General features: G+C 34.5%; 1 protein-coding gene across 4 annotated transcripts; it reads right to left on the reverse strand.

The window, feature by feature from the left end:
- Positions 1-736: 736 nt before the first annotated feature.
- On the reverse strand, positions 737-17,308 carry LOC142540659 (DEK domain-containing chromatin-associated protein 4-like). Of its 4 annotated transcripts, none has more exons than XM_075646971.1 (13): positions 17,186-17,308; positions 16,771-16,818; positions 15,882-16,612; positions 15,719-15,752; positions 10,272-10,351; positions 9,878-9,937; positions 9,670-9,780; positions 9,490-9,570; positions 9,262-9,339; positions 1,924-2,383; positions 1,685-1,797; positions 1,223-1,253; positions 737-1,135 (listed from the first exon to the last, which is right to left on the reverse strand). In XM_075646971.1, the coding sequence occupies exons 3-13, from the start codon at positions 16,584-16,586 to the stop codon at positions 981-983; spliced, it is 1,908 nt and encodes a 635-aa protein (XP_075503086.1). In that variant the 5' UTR covers positions 16,587-16,612; positions 16,771-16,818; positions 17,186-17,308; the 3' UTR covers positions 737-980. The 4 variants fall into 4 exon arrangements, with proteins under 4 accessions (XP_075503086.1, XP_075503085.1, XP_075503084.1 ...); XM_075646970.1 differs by having other exon boundaries at positions 15,882-16,626; XM_075646969.1 differs by having other exon boundaries at positions 15,882-16,670.
- Positions 17,309-17,810: the final 502 nt, after the last annotated feature.

The raw sequence follows: 17,810 nt of genomic DNA on the forward strand, positions 1-17,810 counted from the left end.
TATGCAAACGTTGGACATAATATTTTTAAAAGATTGAACACCATATGTATTTATACATGTTTCCCTGCGTTGATTTGGGAAATATCAATTATCAAGTGGTCTAATGTGGGGTAAAAAGTTTTTTGAATTGACGGAACATTTTTTGGGGAAAAAGTAAAATCTTTGAAATACGAAAAGTCATTTTAATTAATCCTTTTTTTTCGGAATAGTAGTTATTCATCCTTATTTTAATGTACTCTACTAGGAAAATTTGAAATTTTAATAAAAATACCTGACATTTTTTTCCTCTAAACGAACATCAAAAGAAAGACCCAAAAATCACTCTTTTCCGACTTGAAAAAAAAATTCGACGATTTGAAACTTCTGCATCTAAACGAACCTGAGAATCTGCGAAAACAACTTTGAACGCACGAAAGACATTTTTTGAAGGAATATACATAAAATTTATTATTATTATGGTACTCTACACCTTCCTCGCTCGCAGTTCCATGCCTCTACCCAACTGAATAAAGTGACCTATATCTAAATGACAAAGCAGAAAACTGTAACATCCCATGCTAGTTCACATGGATGATGTACTTCGGAAGATTCATGACCGTGTTCTTGGACTACTGAAATTTAGGAAAATTCAAGCGTGCGTTCTCAACTTTTGAAATAATATGAATCTCCTGAGAATGCACGGTGAACTTGTAAGGCGTTTTTCGTAGAGATGAAACACATTTACATATCCAAAAAATATTATAACATCACAGACTAATTTAATTTTAATCGGAAAAAAGTTTAATCCAACACTATTGAGGCTCGATACCATAAAAAGAAAGAAATGTACGACTCTATCACTAAACATAAATTACAGCTAATACAAATCAAAGGTAACCAAACACATTGCTACTCAGAACCATGACCGATGTCTATTTCTAGTGAAGAAACGAAGCAGCTGAAGGGGGATTGGGTTTTAGTTCACACCAGTTCTTCAGCCTTCACACTTCGGTAGACGCCTTTTTCTCATCCTTCCCAGCATCACCACCTTCATCATCTTCTTCATCTTCCGAATCAGCTAGTTTAGTAAGTTCCTCCTGAATCATGAGCTTTATTGATGATTTTCTTGGTGCCAGATCCTCATTGAATCTTTTGGCTGAAATGAACAGGAATTTATTAAGCAAAAAACAAGCTGAAGGTAAGGGAACCTAGTGAGACTTTAAAGCCAGATATGAAACATTACCAAGTAGCTTCAGAACATCGGTGAAAGTAGCCTGAAAAAATATACATATTCAATATCAAGTCAGTTGAAACAAAACAAAAAACAAAAAAAGAACACGACTCAGTAACACAAGTGTAAAAAGAACGAAATTTTTTGATATTTCACTATCTTGACCATGAATGAAGAGAAAAGCAAAGGCAAGACAAGATTAATTTTCTTTTAAAGAACTTCCGAGCCATCAACAGACATAGCACAAATACCATTCTTACCAAACATAATTTGGTACTTGATTAAAGTACAATTAGACGCAACAATTTCGACAAAAGGACTACAGAGGAAATAAGACCATGTCTCCAGCTACAACAGCATTAAACAAGCAGACACAAATCGAGAGTATGAAAATGTTCAATTTGTGTCTTTCCTTCCATCATCTACCATCGTACGAACCCAAAAACATTAGAGAAAAGGACTTCTGGTACTCACAGTATTGAAGTCAACCTCTTTTAGGAGTTCACAAATAGCATTCCTAAGCTCATCGTCACTTGGTGTCACTTTAGCTTCCTTGGGTTTCTCTTTACCTTTAAGAACTTTTTTCCCTTATTTGAACATAAGCAAACAAAATCAGAATAACAATCCAGTAGAAAGAGAGAAGGTTTTCATACAATAAATAAAACAAGAACTTGAATTTTTTATCTGCAAACAATTGATCATGCATTTCTTACCCGTGCTCACGCTTGATGGAGACTTCTTTGGAGTTGATGTCTTCTCCTTGACTATTTCATCTTTCTTTTTACCAGAAGTACTCTTTGCACTCGTACCTTTATTGCTTTTAGAGCGACTATGTGGTGATTTTACAGGTTCTCTCTCAGGCGGAGGATCGGCCTTCTTAGATATAGTAGCTTTCTTGGTTTTGGCTTTTCCAGTGGACCGCTTCTTCACAGAAGACTTGGCAGATCCTTGCTTCTGCTTTACTTCGTCCTCATCAGCTTTTTCAGATTCACTATCTTTCTCTTCACTTTCAGCTCGTTCAGACATCTCATCCTCTGACTTCTCTAGAATGCCATTTACATCTTCATCTTCACGGGCTTCATCATTCTTGTCCTCTGATTCATCTTCTGAATAAGGTCTGCCCTCCTTTGTCTCCTTCCCCTTTCTAGATGCACTCTCAGTTTTCTTTGCACTCTGGATATAACAAAGATGAAAAGGGTTTAAATATAAGCAGCAAGGATTTTTTCATATGGCTTGAGACATCAAGTTAGTAACTTTGTATGATACTACTATTTTAGTTCATTCTAATTTCAGAGCCAAGATTCCAATCATGGGGGGAAATCAATGGAACGCACATGCTCTCCCAGTAAGCTTCTTTATTTTTATTTTATTTGCTTTGATCAAGGAGTAACGGAGTCTAATAGGAATTAAACTAACAGTTAAATATACTTTATCCTCAGATTCAGGTGTCAAATGTCATCCTCAACATCACCACACAGACTGCATTTCATAATATCGAGAAGATCATAGAATGGCGGAAATTTTTGGTGATAATATGATTGATTAAGAAATGATACAATAAGTCGTGTCAAAACAAAGAAAACAGTAAAATACATAGAGTAAAGAGAGAGACTACAGACACATCATCATTATATTATATGAATAAAAAGCTTATGTTCAACATGATAGCAATTCTTAAATATGGATTAAAATCTTTCTATATCTCTACACTCCCCCCTCAAGATGGTGAAATCTTCAAACTTTGGTCTGATACGTATCATGCCCAACTTGATAGTGAAATCTTCAAACTTTGACCCTTTGGTTAATGCATCAGCAATATTTTGTTCAGAGGTGACAAATGACATACAGATGACTCTGGTATCCAGCTTCTCTTAAATAAAATGTCTATCAACTTCAATATGCTTTGTTCAATCATGTTGTACGGGGTTATTCGCAATGCTGATTGCAGATTTATTATCACAGAACAGTTTCGTTGGAGTTTCAAAGTCCATCTTCAGCTCCTCAAGCATTAACTTGAGCCATAATAACTCACATACTCCGTCAGCCATAGCCCTAAGTTCAGCTTCAGCACTACTTAGGGCTACCGCATTCTATTTCTTGCTCCTCCAAGTGACCAGATTAGCCCAAAGAAAGGTGCAATATCCAGTAGTGGATCTCCGATCTACGATCTACGAGTGAACCTACCCAATCTGGTCAGTAAAAGCTTCAATGTTTCTTCGATTGCCTTTTAGAATAAAAGACCTTCCCGGGGTATTTAAATATCTTAGAATCTTGTAAACTGCCTCCATGTGATCCTCGTAAGGTGAGTGCATGGCTTACTACACTCACGGCAAAAGCAATATTGGGCCTTGTATGTGAAAGATACATGAGTTTACTGATAAATACGAATATATAGAGATTTTAGGGACTTTCTTTTGTTGTATTTGTACTTGTCTAATATTTTCATTCCATATTTTGCGCAAATCTGGATTAATTTATATTATTGTAGATTTGACCAAATGAGGAAATAAAATTAATTCTGGTGATAAGATCAAATAATTCAATATCAAGTATGAAAGACCCAAAGAAAGATGGAAGGAGAAAACACTTCAAAGAATCTCGATAATTAAGAAAATAATTGATGGAGAGTTTTGAACCATTTTCCAATGTGATTTTACAAGACTCTGATTCTACAATACTCCAAGGACAACAAAATAGCACAAGAAAGGAAATAATATAAAATAAAGAATATCTTTAATTATTTCCTTAGGCCGTGAATGTGACACTTGAAATTTTGGAGGAATTTTGCAAACCTTGTCACATCCGCGTAGAGTCCACCTTGTGAGATAAAGGAGTTTTGGAATTGGCAAATCTCTTAGATATTCACGTGGAGGCTTCAAAAAAGAGTTTTGGACTTTTAAAATTGGCCAATTGATGAAAGGAAAAAAAAGGCACTTCCCGTACAAAAGAGAGGGGAGAAAGGGAAGCACTTCACGTACATGAACAGAGGAGAAAGCAGAAGATGGAACTTGGAGGACATATGGCAATCTTCTCGGGGAACTTGGAGGAAGAAGGAAACTAGGGTGTGAGAGAGAGGACGAAGACTTCAAATGGAGAATCGTGCCAATCACATTGATATTTTCTTATTCCTTCTTAGAGTTTATCCTTTATGGATTCAAACATTGTCTTCTTGCTTTGTTTTGACATTATGAAATAAATTTGTTTATATTAAAACCACGATACCGCCAAACAATATTGTATTTAATATTTTGTTTCTTTTCAATAAATTATTTTTCTTGTTATTAAATAATGATTGATGTTAATTTAATATTTCTTATGAATAGCCTAATCAACTATTTACATGTTTGTTGACTACTTACGAATCGTAAGATGATTGATTAAATATAACAATAAAGACGTCAATCAACACACAGTAAAATTGACTGGGAATAGATTCGATGTCTATGTACGGTATTAGGTGAAAATTATTCCACAAGATTTAATTCATTTAGATCTAATTAAATTCAATTAAAAATTGGAATGTTAGATACAAATATGTTTATTAACTCGAGGAATCGTTTAATAAAAATGTTGGAGATATCATCGTGATTGTGCAAGATAATTGGATTTTAACACATTTCAACATAGTAAAGTTGAGTAGGATCTCTTGTGAAACGGTCTCACGAATCTTTATCTGTGAGACGGGTCAACCCTACCGATATTCACAATAAAAAGTAATACTCTTAGCATAAGAAGTAACATTTTTTTATGGATGACCCAAATAAGAGATCTTTCTCACAAAATACGACCCGTGAGACCGTCTCACACAAGTTTTTGACAGTAAAGTTTGGTGTCCTCATGTGTCTTAGTCTTTTATTTGATTTGAACTCCTCCTTGATCATTGAATCCGTCATATTTAATTGAAATTGTGTTATTTACTTAGTTTACATCAATAATTTATATCTCATCATTTTATTTATTTTGTCTATCTTAAGTTAAATAATAAAAATTCTAGTAACTAAATATTAGTCTTTGTGAGATCGATACTCGAACTCGTTACCATTTACTATTACTTGACATAATCCACTTGCTAGATTTATTCTCTACCGAAATTGTCGGTCACTTACCAACTACACATTGGTATCTCCTTTCGATGTTCCATCCAGTTTTTGGTTTGGTTTCATGGGAGTATCACTTGGTCTACGGCCAGTCATCCTTGTTTCCTCAAGAAGATCCAACATGTACTTCCTTCGTGAGCCAGAGTTTTTTTTCCTTGTTCAGGTAAATCCATTCACAAAAAATAACTTAAACGACCTAGATATTTAATCTAAAATTCTGATGCAAGACAACGTTTTAATCTAGACATTTCAACATCATCACTTTCAATAAAAATTATATCATCTACATAAACAATCAAGATAGCTATGTCACCATTTCCAGTATGTTTCACAAACATTGTATAATCTGTCTGTCCTTTAGTATAACCCTTCTTCTTAACGAAACGAATTAAAACTTTCTGTCCTTAAGTATAACCCTTCTTCATAAATCAATGCGACACAGAGAAGGTCTCATTTAAAACTGTCGAGGGTGTTTTAAAATTCAAATCTCTTGATGGCATCCTATTAACCAAATAGGTAGCAGTGAGAATTGCTTCTCCCCACAAGTATTTAAGCACTTGAGCAGTAAACATCAAAGACCTAAGTACTTCAAGGAGACGTCGATTTTTTTATCTCAGTCACCCTGTTATGTTGAGGAGCATCGGTACAAGAACTCTCATGTATTATACCTTTTGTTGAAAAAATGATCCCAAACATTTATTAAAGTACTCATTCCCATTATCACCACTAAATACTTGAACTTTAGCTTGAAATTGTGTTTCAACCAAATTACAAAAGTGTAATTTTTTTTTAGATGTTGGTGTTTTAAATGGCCCCCACACGACTATGAACAAGTGAAAACGGTTTTAACGCCATATATCGGAGAGCATGAAATGTAGCGCGATGATGTTTTGCAAATTGACAAATATCATCTCAGAACACGGATGGTTCCTTTTTTCTAACAATGTTGGAAACAAATGCCGCAAATATTGGAAACTAGGATGACCTAATCTGCGGTGCCATAACATTACTTCATCATCGCTAGAAGTGAAAGAGGAGATACATTAACAGTTTTTTAAGCTTGTCCACGCAAGTCGTTACCATTTTCAAAGTAACAAAGAACACAAATCTCCTTAGAATTTCCAATCACCTTCCCCAAAGAAAGATCCTGAAACACACAAGAGTTTGAAGAGAAGTACCCACAACACTTCAAATCTTGACTCAACTTGCTAACCGAAAGTAAATTACACGAGAGATTAGGGACATGGAGAACATTATGAAGGACTAGATTTTTTGAGATAGCAATTGACCCTTTACTAGCAATAACATACAAATAACCATAACCAATTTTAATTTTTTGGTATGCTGCACATGGATGGCAAGAAAAAAACAATCTAGAAAACCCTGTCATATGGCCAGTTGCACCAGAGTCTATTATCCAAAGGTAGGAAGGGTAGGTCGACACGTTAAAGGCTGCATATTGTAAGAAAATACCTTTTTGGGCAAGGAACAAAATGAGGATGATAACTAGGAAAATTGTACAAATTGGAACAACTTATACAGGTGTTATAATTTATCCTTGCAGAAAGACGACGTCCCTGGTATGACATCGGTATTTCCAGCTCCTCGGCTCTAGAATGAGACACCTCTGAGCCACTTTTGTTCTGCTTGAACAGTTTGTGTTCTAATTTCTCCTCGCAGAAAGACGATGTCCCTAGTACAACATTGGTATTTTCCAGCTCCTCTGCTCTAGAATGTGATACCTCTCAGCCACTATTGTTCTGCTCAAACAGTTTCTGCTTCCCCCCAGGGCTTTTGTTGAACAACAATGGCCTTATTTCTGCCAAAGATTCAGTCTTTATGCATGACCTTTCATTCAAGGAAATCCATCTTTCTTCCGAAGATTCAATTTTCCAGTAAGGGCTTTTGTTCAAGGACATGGATCTTCTCTCTCTTGAAGATTCAGCCACGTCTGCTGGTTGCAAGCAGTAAAAAAGCCCAACATCTGGGTTACAACCTTTAAATCCAACCGTTTGTATGTTGGCTTGATTTTTTTTTCATGTTTTTTTCCTTTGTTAGGATTTAGGCCAGCCCCTTTTCTTCTGGATCAGCGTTAAAAGCTTTAATGGTAAATCGGGGTGGTCAATTTCTCTCTCGCTAGGGTTTTTCAGCAACACAACGAGATTTTCATAGCGATGGCTCTGATATCATGAAAACAAAGAAAACAACAAAATATATAGAGGAAAAAGAGAGACTACAGACGCAACACCATTATATTATATTATATTAATAAAAAGCTTATGTTCAAAGGCCTATATTTATACAGTAGCAATTCTTAAATATGGTAACTGTTCAATTATTATTCCCTGATTTTTTTTAGAGTACTCTTGATTATATGAATTAAAATCTTTCTATATCTCTACATCGTTTTTTTGGTTGAGCAAATCAAAATTTAGATAATAGTTATTAAAGGTGTTTAAACGATTAATTAAAATTAAAAACTTTTAAACAACAAAATGTGTAAAACAATTAAAATTTGAATTTTAAAAATTACTTAAAGTAAACAGGTGTATTTGAGGTATTTGAAAAATCATACCACGACACATGAGTTTTGTCTCATTATGTCCAAGTTTTATAATATAGTATAGATAATTGAGATTTTTGAAGAATAAAGTATATATAGCATCAAACAGAGAATCTATAATCTACCAAATATCAACATTAGACAACTATTAATTGGTGCAAAAGCAAATAAGAATAACCGCTGCATTTGTATTAACAATGCCATTATTAAGGCGTTACACGTCGGTCACTGGAAAGTGATGCCTGCGCAAGTGGGTTCATTGCTCGCCATAACCCATGTTAAGGAGGATATGGACAAGGAATAATTTCAATTTCAAATGCAACAGTCATTCACAACTATAAGTTTAAATAAATTTTAGGGTTCTCTTCTATCCTCCATTGTATCCAATCAACACCCACTCAGCTACCAAATAGTCCTCCACGCGACACTTTCATTTCATTCCTGCATCATGACTAGCCCCACCCCCTTTCTCCACGTTTTTCTTTCCCCGATTTCCTTCCATCTTCCTTGTTTCGATTGTTCCAAAGGCAAAATCACGAGATGTCATACTTCAAAACCATAAACAAAAATGTAGCAACCAAAATACTCTCCTTCCCTCAAGCTCCTACAATGGAAATTTCGAAAAAGATTTATTACCCAAAACTAAATTAATTAATGCTTAACCCATCACCTCTGCGCTGCAGCCAAAAAATTTCATGTTCCTGCCCCATATCCAACAATGGCAGCAGCTAGTGCAGTTGCCATTGTTGGATGCAGCAGCTAGTGCAGTTGCTGCTGTCACCAACACTACCACCAGCGAGTTCCAAAGGCCACTATCACCTTTTACCTTTACTTCTCTCATGTTTCCTCTTTGTTTCTCTCATTTCTCTACGAACACCTTTGAGACAGTTCTGCGATTCCTTAGATTGGTTGTGCAGTAACCCAGTTTGGAATTAAGATGCGGTTTTGGGATGAAAGTTGTCGTCAGTAGTTTTTTAAATGGCGTTCTAGTCCAATGCCCAAAACTTTGGGAAACTTTGAAGAGAATACCTAGGTTTATCTCTTCATTTTCAGATTCTATGGCCTTACGGCAAATTTACACTTCTTATGATGGAAAACACATTTCCCGGCAAGGACAAATCTGTCAACCAAATATGTAAACAATATGGCTTAATGCCAAGCTTAAGGATCACAAGATGTGAACCAAATGCATGATAAAAGCTTGATTATTATAAAAACCCGTAATTAACCAGAGACTACAATCAGCCATAGTAGATAAAAAACATTATAAAAAATGACAATCAGATTTATGGTTTATATACTGTCCCCTTACACGTAGTTTCCCAAACTTGAGTACATAAAAAAGCAAGTAAGAATCTCAACCTAGTTTAATTTTAATCAAGAAAACTTACCTTGACTAAGCCTTTTGAAGGAGTGCTACTCTCCAATGCTGACTTGCTGGCCCGCTTTCTCTTCTTGCCCTTGCTTGACTGGCCAACATTCATGACACTTAAAAATGATTGAACCAAGTGGAGAAAAACTTAAAATTGAAGCAAAATTAAAAATATATAAACTCATTCACTTAAACTGTGTTTAAAATATGGAGTAAAAACCAGGAAAAAATAAGCAGAGTGTCAAACCTGTTCTTTATCCACAAGCAATTCAGCAGTGGTTGCATGAGGGGCCATCAAAAACTCAATCAACTTTGAGATGATATCTTCCTGAATATGAGAGAGTGAAATTAATGATACACTTTGATAGGAAGTAAAGCCTCAGATAAATAGTGAACTTGCTCTTGAAGTAGGAAGAATATCACAAACCTTTCTCGTATTAGCCTTGGAAACTGGTATATCAAAAAGATCACAGAACTCCACGAGCTTCTCTTTGACAATCTTGTCAAGTTTTTCTTTTACTTTTATGGTTTGCTTTTCCTGAGACAATGTTCATAAAGAAAAATTAAAGTCAAAACATTATAAAGAGCCAAATAGATCATAATCATATACAATGGATTAGTAAGTTATTCTTCACCTCATCGTCATGCCAAACAAACCCAGAGAATCTTGACATGTTGTTCTTAAATTCAGCAGCCTGGAGTCACAAGCACAAGAAGTTTAACCAACTACGGACTACCAGTAACATATCAATGGTGGCAGATGGAGACACCAAGTTAATGTTCAGCTTCATAAACTTTACGTGGAGGAAAACCAAGAAACCTACCAAAGGTTAGTTCAAGTGTGTAATATTTGTGTAGTTGAGAGTGAAATATAGATCAAAGACACAAAACAGTTATTATCCCATGATGAACAAACCAAGGAGTTCAAAACGCAACACTGAAGATCATGTTAGAGAATAATCATGCTCCATTTAAACAATATGATATGATGCTTGACCTGAAATTTCCAAGATATTAAAAGCATACTACCTTTCCTCTCCTGCCAAAAAGAATATTATGCAGCAATCTAAAGGTATCATCATTCTTCTTTCTTGACAACTTGTATGCCACTGTAACAAATAAGCGGTTGAAAACTACATGAGATTCATTCATACAACACATATTTGTAATAAATTTCATGCGCAGCAATTGCAAGAAGAATTACAAGTATTGTCACAGTTAAACCATAGAAAGATACGCAAGTTTTACACCCCACTGAATGAACAGAATGATGTTAATTTTACCAATCACAAACTTTTATGTACAAATGTGCCTGCATGTGTTTGTTGGCAAAAGAAAATATTCCAGCATTTCAGTAAACTAGCAACTCACATTCTGCAGAACTGTGTGCACACCACGGTTAAAGAGATAGATGAGATGGAGTACTTTACTGAAAAATGTATAAGAAGTCATATTTTACACTGCTAGCAAAAGCTTATCAAAGTAAAGGAAATACACATTTTACTTTGGTAGTAAAGATTGACAGATTTTAGCAAGACATAATTCCAATTATTTTAATTGATATGCTGAACCTAATGCAAAGTAATATAACAACATGAAATCCCTGAATTGCTTATGGTAGCCTGAAGATATGGAATTTATGACATTCCTTCTATTTAATTATATACATGGCTTTCAAATGACAACTATAAATCCCAAATAAAAAGTAGAAATATTTTAATGCATTGTACGTGATCATGCGATCGAAAGTTTATCAAATCATCACTTGACAGTATATAAGCAATCTGATTGTTTTTTTTTTATAAGAAACATAATTTTATTAATATATGATTGTTTACATTACAAGAAGTGGACTAGTGATTCACTGCCATGAAATAGAGAATCATTCATTTAACAATACACATAAGACCAATCTTTTAAAAGATCACATATAGATAAGCCCTGAAACTCTTTATCCGCTCGACTCAAGTTTGCTATTGTGAACTTGATTTTTCCCCAATCTGACTGTAATGCTTATCATTTCACATAGGAAGTGTAATAAGAAGAGGCAATCCCAATCAACTTGAGACAAAAGGTCTGAATCGATGGAAAAGAGCATAGTAACACTTTCCCTTGTTAGCAAGACACTACCCATGGTTTCTTAACTCACAAACAAGAATTCAGCGATCAATGGATAATATGTTTTTAAATTTTAACATCATTATAAACTCTTGTGTTTTACGTTTACAGAATAGAAAAATAGTAATCAGTCATGTAGTACCATCACATACAATATTTTTCAGTAAATAAACTCTTGCCCATGCCGATCCCACACCCCAGGAACAAAACAAAAGAAAGACAAGTAAACAAAACCAAGTTCCCACAATCCTAGGTATTCCAAAAGAAGAAAAAATAAATAAATGGAAAAATTATAAATATTACTAATCTTCGGGAGTATGTTGACATCCATGACCAGATCCAAATTCTTCAGTCAAGATTACAAAGACTACAAGCGGTACCAAGGCTATTTTGTCTTTTCCAAATTCGTATAAAGAAATTGTAAAGGAAAAACGTTGCTCTTGAAACTGTACCGAGGAAAAGGTAACTTATTGTTTACATAATTTAATTAGCTAATACATATGGGATCTGCTCATGGCACTCCCTTACCAAAAAAATAGTGACAATATATTGTTCCCGCCTATATTGCATGGATACGGGTACGGGTATCGCATCGAATACGATACAGATACGGCAATACTGCAAATTTTGAAAATATAAAACACGATATGACTATTATACGACAATTATTAGAATATATATAAATATTGTGGATATATGTATACATATATCCACAATATATATACACAATATACAACTTCAGAAAAGTGATTTAAGACGAATAATTTTAAAAAAATAATCCATTTTTTCAAATGTATCCCCGATGTATTCATGGCGTATCCTAACCGAGTCCAAGACGTATCTGAGTGGTCAAACCAACGTGGATTTTGCCATATCGGACACGCGACACGGATACTTCATGAAAAAAATTTAGGAGTATTCATGCTATATAGGTTCCAGCTTAGTTAGAGGTGATTAGTCTCCTGATTATGTTAGGAATATAGTCTAATATATTTCCTTATAAATCTAGGTATATTTCCTTATAAATCTAGGTATTTAAACGCATATAAGATAGCATCATTTATTATTTACATGAGCATTCTACGTATATGCGACGAGTGCACAAACAAATAGGATATTCAACCAGCTAGTTAAAAGCAATTAAAGCTTTACATGACAAATTCTAGATTCTAGTCAAACAAATAGTGGTAGGGGGGCTTCTCAGAGAAAGTTCCCAGTTATTTCCAATTATCAACCTCACATAACATCATCATTCCCAAATTTTTATAGTCAATTATATATTTTGTCTGTCGTCAAATTCTCATTTTTAGAGTGGGCACCCTAACTAAAACGGAGGAAGTAGGGGGCCGTCTCTACTTTGTTGGAGCATGCTAAGAATGCTGGGAGTTGAGTGAAAGGGGGTTTGGATATTAGAGAGCTCCCCAAACAATATCCCTAGCTGGTATATTAAACGCAAAGATGACAAATCAAGATCTCCCATTTTACTATCTCCCAAAATCACAGCATCGCTGTTGTTTAAGATATGGAAGGAATATAGTTTTCATCAAGTGCGTCCAAAAAAGTAACACACTCAAAAGGAAAAATCGTTAAATGTTTGAAACCGGCGGTTATATTTCCTTTTCTGATTCTAAGGAAAGATGGAACCAGAAGCAAAACCGTTTGAATTGGTCCGACTGCTGCAGTTTCGGTTACAGTTTCGTTACAGTTTGAGTTTGAACCAATTCAAATTGATAATTATTACTTGAAAAGTTGAAGTCAAGAAAATAATACCAATATAACTCACGTGGTAATCAAACTAATAAGTGTTCATTATTTAATATTTATATTACAAAATATTATGAGCATTTAATTATTTATTAACTTAAAATAAAAATAGGGATTAAATTTAATTCATATAAATTAAGTAGTTTAATCATGTAACTAAATTATACATGTGTACCACAAGATCATAAAATTTAATATTAATGAATGGTTTCGGCTATGGTTACACATAATTCTGGTTCAATTTCTTATTTTTATGAACTTAAGATTGATTTACGGTTTCATCTACAGCTACACATGGTTCTAGTTTCAGTTTTTTATTTTTAAGAACCATAACTGAGCCGTAGGTCCTTGGTTCAGATTCCTTTTTGGAATGAAACCAAAAAACGATTTTTGTCATGGTTGGTTTTGGTGGTCGGGTCTACCTGGGAGCTATGGAAAGAAAGCAACAAATAGACTTCTGAAAGAACACAAATATATATATATATATATATATATATCAACTACAAGAGGATATCAAATATTAGGTCTACACTTTTGGCACGACAGGAAAAAATATCTTAAAAAGATTCAATTTAGTTTTTTATAATTAATTGGGTGGCAACCCATATTAGCCTAACTCAATAATTGTGTAATTTATTTATAGAAAGATTACGTATTCAAATTGGGACGTCGAAATATAGTTTTGAAAGATTGATCCAAGGGAAGTGTTCTATTCTTCAATTATATATTTATCTTTACCAATGATTTTCATTTGTTATAGAATAAATTAAAAAATAGCATTTGTTTCAAAAACATGTTTGTATACTTTAATTTGACTGTTTACAACATAATTGTTGGTTACTTGGAGGAGTCTATTACGTAGTGCTTGTCCAAAATCTTAACGAGTATGCATATGACCTATGCAACTTTTCCCTACCCATTCTGCTTTTGAAGAAATTATAAAGGAAAGGCAGCTAGCTTATGTTTTTTTTTTTTTTGAGGAAGCATATGACCAATGCAACTTTTCTCTACCCATTCAACTTTTGAAGAAATTTTAAAGGAAAGGCAGCTTATGTTTTTTTTTAAAAAAAAAAAAGACATGATCAACACATCAAGAGATCAAGTGGTTATTCTACATTACCACAATTAATATACTCGGAAATAATCAAGACCGTACCAACCATAAATATGTTTTATTAAAAAAAACATGATCAACACATCAAGAGATCAGGCGGTAATTCTACACTACCACAATTAATATACTTGGAAATCATCAAGAATGAATCAACCATAAATAATGCTCCTATTTTCTCTAATGTCAGAATTTCTCATAGCATTTCTCAATAATTTTTTAAAAAAAAGTATCGATATGTTGGGTCACTGCACCACAATCAACCTTGAGTCACCACAACGAAATTCAAAGTGAGAACCTAATAAATGTAATCAACAATCTACCTCTCAAATAGTATTGTTTTGTATTTGATAAAAAAAAAATCTCATGTTGGTCAATTCAATCAACTTGGAGCAATTGATCCAACTTCATAGTCCACATTTTAGCCTCTCACAAACCCATTTCTCATTAACCTATTTACCCTCCAATTCACCTCATCGTATGAAGCAAGCCCCATGGAGTTCTACTGAGTAGAGGAATTAGACTTGTTAATAAGAGTGAAAGAGCCTACTTTCATCATACTCTAGCATTCTAGAGCGCACAACGTTTTTTAGCTTATCTAGTCTAAACTACCTTTAGCTAGTGAGATCGATATCTCTAGGTTGAAGAAGTTTACAGTCAATAAGAGTTTGGAGCTCAATGTATTACATGCATGGTGTTTGCATCTCTTTTCAAGTAATTATCATCACATAAATCTTTGATTCATATAAGATTTTTAAAGCTGGTATATATTCTTTGATTTGAGAGTGAGCAAAAGAAATTTCAGTATTATCGGCAAACTAATTATCCCATTGTAGTTAAATTTAATTATACGCTGCTATTTTTTAGATCTTAAATTGATTTATTTGCTTATGAATTGTTTGAAAATCAATTATCTACATTTTCCAATTACCACGTAAAAAAGCAAAAAATAAAACACACACACACTAGAAATTGAGAATTTACCAAGCATGGAAAGAATTTATTGCAAGTAAAATTGCTAATCCAACTAATTCATTTCTCTAAAACCCACAAAACTCCATAAATTCCAAAAAGCAGAAATATAAGAGACTCCAAGTAATTGCAAGCAGCAAATTTAACAAGGTCATGAGAGACTCGTGAGTCCAAGAATTTCATTATATTCGGACACAATTAAATGAGCGAGCTCACATAATCACAGGTAAGATCGCCGGAAAATAAACAACAATATAGAGTGAAGGTGCATCATTCAGTTCTCTTCGCTGCATAGTTGCACACAACCAATACACATTTTAAGGCCCATAACCATTTGCTTTGCTAATAAATGCTCTCAAATGATGATGCTCAAGAAACTTTTGTCAGCTAATGTAGCGATCAACTAAAGAAGGAAGTACAAAAACAGGACAATAATCCAGTTGACACATGTATCAAGCTTGGTTTGCATAGGTGTATTTAAAAGAGGTAACAAAATTAGAAAAAAGAATACCGTTAGGAATATCTTTTAGTGCAGTTCCACGACCCTGCCACATATAGCAATACGCAAAGGAGTAAATTTCAATTCAATGATAAGACATTGGTATTTCATAGATTGAAGGATTAGATTTATTGCAGGGTCATGTAAAAACAACGAGCAAACCAAAAGGTAATACCTTTTCGACATGGAATTCCTTGGCGGCATCCTTCTCAATGGTGGCCACCAACCTTTCCACAGATTTCCGTTCACGTACAGGCCGGTCAGTTGTGTAAGTCATTGGAGTTTTTGGGTCCTCCTTTTTCTCTGTTGATCTTTCATGTTCTTCGACCTTTTTTTCATTTGATGTTTTAGGTTTCTGCTTCTTGTCTACAGGTTCCTTTTTCTTAATCTTTTCCTTTTTGCCAGCATCATTCTTTGTTCTCGGACGCTTCTTCGTCAGACCTTTCTTTGGTTTAGGCTCTTCAGACCTTTCCTCATCTCCCACCCCAACTTCCTCCTCAACCTTATCTCCAGTTTCCTGGGTTTTCTCCATGACATCACGGTCCATTACCTCATCCTTGGCTTCCACCTTCCCTTCTGCAACAATTGCTTGCTTATCTTCTTCTTTATTTTCTTCCTCTCCTTCATTATTCTTCCCTTCCTTCACTACCTCTCCATTTTTTACTGTTTCTTCAATTTCTTCGGTTTTATTGATCTCTTCATCCACATCCATATCATTAGCCTCGACCTTCCCATCATCCTTTTTATCCTCTTCCATTGCATTCTTTTCGCCTTGATGCTCCTCTTTGTTATCCTTCAAAGCCCCTGGCTCTTCCTCCAACTCAGTATTCCCATTTTCCAAGGACTCAGGCTTATCAGGTACCATATCTCCCTCACCCATAACAATTCCCAGTACAAGTATTTGACCTCACCAAAATACGCTTTTGAGATCCAAAATAAACCGCACACATTCAAACACAGTATCCTAACTAATCAAATTAACCACTAAATCAGAAGAAAAGAAAGATCTTGAAAAGGAAAAGGAATGATATCTCTACAAACTGAATGAAATAAGAAAAACCTACTCGATAAACGCACAGTTGATGCAAATCCAAATGACAATCAGCTTAAACCTACACACAGGAAAATATCGCATGCAAAATTTAATTAGATATCCACACCGCAAACACATTACAAACAACTACACGCAAATTCCACACTTACACACGGAGATCTTACAATCACGAACAATTCACAGCCAACAATCGTCATATCATAAAGAAAGTTAAAGCAAAGCTTCGGCGTCAACCAAAAAAGTAGCAGAAAGCCAAATTAAAAAAAATCCCATAAAAAAACCCTAACCCGAAGAGATACAAATTTGAAATCAAATCAACACAAAAAGACCAAAAATCAAACCCAAGTAGAAATACAGATATTTAAAAAAATCAACACATTAAATGAAGCTAAAATGATCAAAACAGCGCGGATTCGGAAGCTTACTCTCAAAATATTCGAAGCTCAGTGTCCTCTGACTGTGGTGATTTTGTAATTATTATCCTCCTCGCTCCCTGAGTTCCCAGCATCCGCTATTTATAGCTCGGACTTGAAAACCGGATTTTAAATCCAGTTTAATGCCATGTCAGATCGTAGGATATACACTAAACTAACGGCTAGCACATCTACCTCCAGTAATGGACGGTCCAGATTGCAAGTTCGTTTGACAGTCCTTTTGTTGCTGGACTTTAGCACATTTAAATGGGCCGCACGTCTTCAGCTTAGTTCCATTAGTGGGCCTAATGGATTGACATGGGCCTTTTTACCCAGTTTTTAAGATTAGGTCTGAACATGATTTCTCATAGCTAATCATAGGACACAAATCATTTTAGGTAATAAGTTTTAATACCCAAGGCAAAAGATCATAGACAAAAACTTGTATAAAACGATCTCATAAATCGTATTTTGTAAGACGGATCTCTTATTAGGTCATCTATGAAAAAATATTACTTTTTATGCTAAAAATATTAATTTTATTATGAATATCGGTAGGATTGACCCGTCTCACAGATAAATTTTCGTAAGACCGTCTCACAAGAGACCTACACAAGATCAAAATTATCGTACGGAA

Source organism: Primulina tabacum, chromosome 3, assembly GCF_025594145.1.
Source record: "Primulina tabacum isolate GXHZ01 chromosome 3, ASM2559414v2, whole genome shotgun sequence".
Taxonomy (NCBI): Eukaryota; Viridiplantae; Streptophyta; class Magnoliopsida; order Lamiales; family Gesneriaceae; genus Primulina; species Primulina tabacum.

What these genes read in the sequence shown, in the direction of transcription:
- LOC142540659 (XM_075646971.1), bottom strand. Translation starts at nt 16,586, where the DNA reads ATGGGTGAGGGAGATATGGTACCTGATAAGCCTGAGTCCTTGGAAAAT. An exon ending in TGCTTGTGGATAAAGAACAG is followed by an intron (nt 9,340 to 9,489) that starts GTTTGACACTCT and finishes AATGTTGGCCAG; the next exon opens with TCAAGCAAGGGCAAGAAGAG. An exon ending in CGATGTTCTGAAGCTACTTG is followed by an intron (nt 1,136 to 1,222) that starts GTAATGTTTCAT and finishes TGTTCATTTCAG; the next exon opens with CCAAAAGATTCAATGAGGAT.